Below are 5,000 nucleotides of genomic sequence, written 5' to 3' on the forward strand. Positions count from 1 at the left end.
CTGAAGAGTGGAAGAGAAAGAGATAAGAGCGAGCGAGAGAGAGAGAGAGAGAGAGAGAGAGAGAGAAAGAGAGGGAGAGAGAGAAAGAAAGAAAGAATTAAAGAAAATAGAAAGAAGCTCTGTGAAGGACAGACAGACAAACAGACGGGCAGACGTATTTGAGTGGTAGACTGACAGACAGACAGAAAGCTAGTAAGACTTAAAGACCTGTGTGAAACAGAATAGCCGTCTGATTGGCTGTCGGAGTTAACTAGTTGCTGGTGCCTTACATACGGACATTACAACAGCCATGAGTCTACAAGATTGTTTCTCCATTGCAGAGTTTAAGGAAGCTTTCTCCTTATTCGACAAAGATGGCGACGGTACAATCACCACGTCAGAGCTGGGCATCGTCATGCGTTCGCTAGGACAAAACCCAACAGAAGCCGAATTGCAGGACATGATAAACGAAGTGGACGCTGATGGTAAGTTGTCTTTCATGCTTCTCTATCTCCCCCCTCTCTCTCTCTCCCCCTCTCTCTCTCTCTCTCTATCTCTCTATCTCTCTCCCTCTATCTATCTCTCTCTCTTTCTCTCTCTCTCTCTCTCTCTGGATTTTGATATTATTTGGTTATCAAATTTCTTCATTTACTTTCTCTTTACACACCACCAAACCGATGTATACATATACATACATTCACGCTTGTATACATACATATATACATACATGCATATATATATGCGTGTACATGTATGTATGTATGCTTGTAGACATGACTACATGTATATTACTAAAGCATATATGTGTACACAAATATTTATTCAGCTGTTGGTTACTGTGAATATGGGTGCATTTATAAAAGTATACAGATTAAAATGTGTGCGAGTGTGCGTGTGTGTGTGAATGTGTGTGTATTCATGCGCGTGTGCGTGCATGTGTGTATGTTTTTTGTACATGTATGTGTGTGTGTGTGTATATATATATATATATATATATATATATATATATATATATATATATATATATATATGTATGTATATATATATTGGGATTGTACGTGTCTGACAAATGATTTGATCTGAGGTTGTGTTGGAACTAAACCAATTACAGAATGTAAGACAGAAAAATTAAAACTATTAAAGTTATCAAGAGTCAACAACTATTGAAAAGGTTGCAAGACGCAACGAAAATTTTAGAAAAATAAATAAGTAAATGAATGGAAATTTCACCGGTGAGTGTGTTAAATTATAAGGTACTAAAAGAGAATGACTCTCCCCAGATACTAAAAGAGAATGACTCTCCCCAGAATATTAACGTTAGTTAACTATTTATTATTCAGAGAAGTCAAAAAGTGGTCGAGTGGTCGAGTGGTTGGCACACCAGACAAAATATTTACCGGCGTTACTTCTGCGTTTAAAGTTCGGAGTTCAGATTACAACGATTGAGACTTTGGCTTACATATTTTCGGGGATCGAAAAATAAGTAACGGTCGAGTACTGGACGGATTTCGATGAAATCGACTGAAATTTCAGGTCTTCTGCTTTCATATAAGAAAAAGGGTTATGTAAAAAAGCGTTAACATTTTTGTGTGTTTTTGAATGGCTTAAAAGTTCTTTCCACCATGTAATTCATACATACATATACTCTTTTACTCTTTTACTTGTTTCAGTCTTTTGACTGTGGCCATGCTGGAGCACCGCCTTTAGTCGAGCAAATCGACCCCAGGACTTATTCTTTGGAAGCCTAGTACTTATTCTATCGGTCTCTTTTGCCGAACCGTTAAGTTACGGGGACGTAAACACACCAGCAACGGTTGTCAAGCGATGTTGGGGGGACAAACACAGACATACAAACACATACACACATACATATATATATACATATATACGACAGGCTTCTTTCAGTTTCCGTCTACCAAATCCACTCACAAGGCTTTGGTCGGCCCGAGGCTATAGTAGAAGACACTTGCCCAAGATGCCACGCAGTGGGACTGAACCCGGGACCATGTGGTTCGTAAGCAAGCTACTTACCACACAGCCACTCCTACGCCTATATATATATATATATACATATGTATATATATATATTGTAGATAGGGTTACGATACAAGCTGTGTCCTCTTAAAGCTCATTTGCTTATTCCAGTACTCCAAAATTGTGTGTAGATGTTATAATTGTGTAAGGTATGCATATGAGAGTTGGAAAATCCTGGAATATATATTTTGCTATTATTACATGTCAAAACTAGAGATTAGCAAAAAGTTTCTGATATTATTTCGTCACCATTACACGTGTTTCATTTGCTGATAGGAGTTACGAAATTATACTTGTAGGAGAAACATGTATATCTCGTACCTGTACAATTTTGCAGCTCTTATTAGCAAATGAAATACGTGTAATGGCGAATAATACCAAACATCGATAAAATAAGTACCAGTTACGCAATGGGGTCGATGTAATCGATTAGTCCCCTTCCATCAAATTTCAGGCCTTGTGTCTGTAGTAGAAAGGATTATTATTATGATTGTTGTTGTTGTTGTTATTATTATTATTATTATTATTATTATTATTATTATTATTATTATTATTAAGGCGGCGAGCTGGCAGAATCGTAAGCACCAAAGTCGAAATGCTTAGCGGTATTTCGTCTGTCTTCACGTTCTCGGCGGAATTTGAACCCAGAACGTAGCAACAGGCGAAATACCGCTAAGCATTTCGTCCAGCGAAATGTAAGTCATTCTATATAGAATGTAATTCATTCTATATAAGAAATGAAACCCCGAGATTTAAACCACTTTGATGAGCGCCATGCATGAAACTCTCACCCCTTAAGCTACATTTGTAACTGTCTGCTGATTAAGAAAATAAAACTTATACATATATATATATATTTATGCACACACATACACACGTGTGTATATATATACATAGTGTAATTTATTTACATATATATATATATATATATATATATATATATATATATATATATATATATATATATATATATATGTGTGTGTGTGTGTGTGTGTGTGTGTGTGTGTGTGTGTGTGTGTGTGTGTGTGTGTGTGTGTGTGTGAGTGCGTTTTTACGTATGTAATAGATACATACATACGCATAAAAGGTATAAAAGTATATATTGTATGTTCTTATTTCTTTGGTTTTTGTTATTGTTGCTGTTTGTTTATGTTGTTGTTATCTGTCTCACATTTTTCTCTATCATCCAATCATTTACTCTTTCACCATCGGCAAAACATTCGTTAGATAAAAAAAAAAAAAACAACAGCAGCAACAACAACGTCAACAATCTCAATGATAATATTAACATCAACAACAACACCAGAAACAGCAGTAACAGATGCAATTACATTAGTAACAATGATAAGTGCAACTACAACTCTAGCAGCACCAATACCACCACCACCACCGCTTACTATTAACAACGACATCATCAGTGATAACAGCAACAACAATAACATAATCAACAAAAACACCAACAATAACAGGAAAACAGCAGAAACAACAATAACAATAACAACAACAACAACAACAGCAACGGCATCGACAACAACTACAGCAATACCAACAACAGCTACAACATCAGTAAACAAACAACGTTAATAAGAGCACCGCCACCACCACAACAACAACGAGTACAATAGCAGAAGCACCACCACCACCACCAACAACAACAACAAAAACAACAACGGCAGCAACATCATCATCAACAAATGCGGCAGCCAGTTATTAGCAACAATTAGATTTTTACCAAGTTTAAAATGATTGAGCGAAAAAGAAGAAAACTAGATTTGTTTTCTTCACATTTCTAAACAGTCTTAAGTTATTTTCTTTTAACTCTCTTCTTTCCTTCCTACCTCTCATTCTCTCTTTCCTTCTTCTCTTTTATTCCTTCCTTCTTTCTTTCTCTCCACTAAAGATGTTAAGAAAAATATTTTCTCTTTCCAGTTTATTATTTAGTTTTCAAAACCCAAAAATTCTTCGTCCGTTTTTGCGTCTTTTTTTTCCGTTTTTTTTTCTCTTCTTAATTTTCTTTTAATTTTCTTTTAATGGCTAACACAGAGAAGGAAGGGTAGCACCCGGGATAACACCCCTCACCTCATCTTCACTTTTCTTCTTCTTCTTTTTCTTCTTCTTCTTCTTTCTTTCTTTTTTTTTCCGATTACATTTTCTCATTGGCCGACAAAATACAAAGGAAGTCAGTATTAACACATATCTCTACTGTATTGAGAACTAAACAGCTAACTAGAAACGAAACTGCAGTGAGGAGAATAAAAAACAAAACAACAACAACAATAATAATAATAATAATAATAATAATAATAATAATAATAATAATAATAATAATAATAATGGTTTCAAATGCTGGTACAAGGGCAACGGTAGTGGGGGAGGGGAGGCTAAGTGGATCATATCGACCCCCACTGTTCGACTGGTACTTTTTTATCTGACTCAGAAAGGACGAAAGACAAAGTGACCTCGATGGAATTTGAAGTCAGACAGTAAATACGGACGAAATGTCGCTAAACATTTAGTCCGGCATGCTAACGATTCTGCCAGTTCGCCGCCTTTGCAATGATAATAAAAATAGTAGTAGTAGTAGTAGTAGTAGTAGTAGTAGTAGTAGTAGTAGTAGTAGTAGTAGTAGTAGTAATGACAATGCTGTTGATCCTTTGTACTAAAGGCTCAAGGCTCGAAGAAATTTGGTGAGAGGGGAACTAGTCAATTACATCGACCCCCAGTATTTCACTGCTACTTAATTTATCGACCCCACTAAAGGATGAAAAGCAAAAGCGACCTCGGCGAAATTTGAACTTAGAACGTAAAGACGGACGATATGCCGCTAAGCATCTTGTCGGGCGCGTGCTAACGTTTCTATCAGCTCGCCGCCTTTATAATAATAATAATAATAATAATAATAATAATATTAATAATAATAATAGTAATAATAATAATGATGATGATGATTTGTTATTGCTCAATGCCTCCTGTTATTTTCATTTCGC

General features: G+C 35.8%; 1 protein-coding gene across 3 annotated transcripts in view; it reads left to right on the forward strand.

Moving 5' to 3' along the window:
• LOC106873729 (calmodulin) overlaps positions 1 to 5,000 on the forward strand; it is a 92,876-nt gene that overhangs the window by 59,208 nt on the left and 28,668 nt on the right. For all 3 annotated transcript variants that reach the window (XM_089340676.1, XM_089340675.1, XM_089340672.1), the window contains exon 3: positions 321 to 464. In XM_089340676.1, coding sequence (XP_089196802.1) covers positions 321 to 464 — 144 coding nt within the window. The remainder of the gene's footprint in view (positions 1 to 320; positions 465 to 5,000) is intronic.

The sequence above is a fragment of the Octopus bimaculoides genome, chromosome 23, assembly GCF_046866305.1.
Source record: "Octopus bimaculoides isolate indiv1 chromosome 23, ASM4686630v1, whole genome shotgun sequence".
Lineage (NCBI taxonomy): Eukaryota > Metazoa > Mollusca > Cephalopoda > Octopoda > Octopodidae > Octopus > Octopus bimaculoides.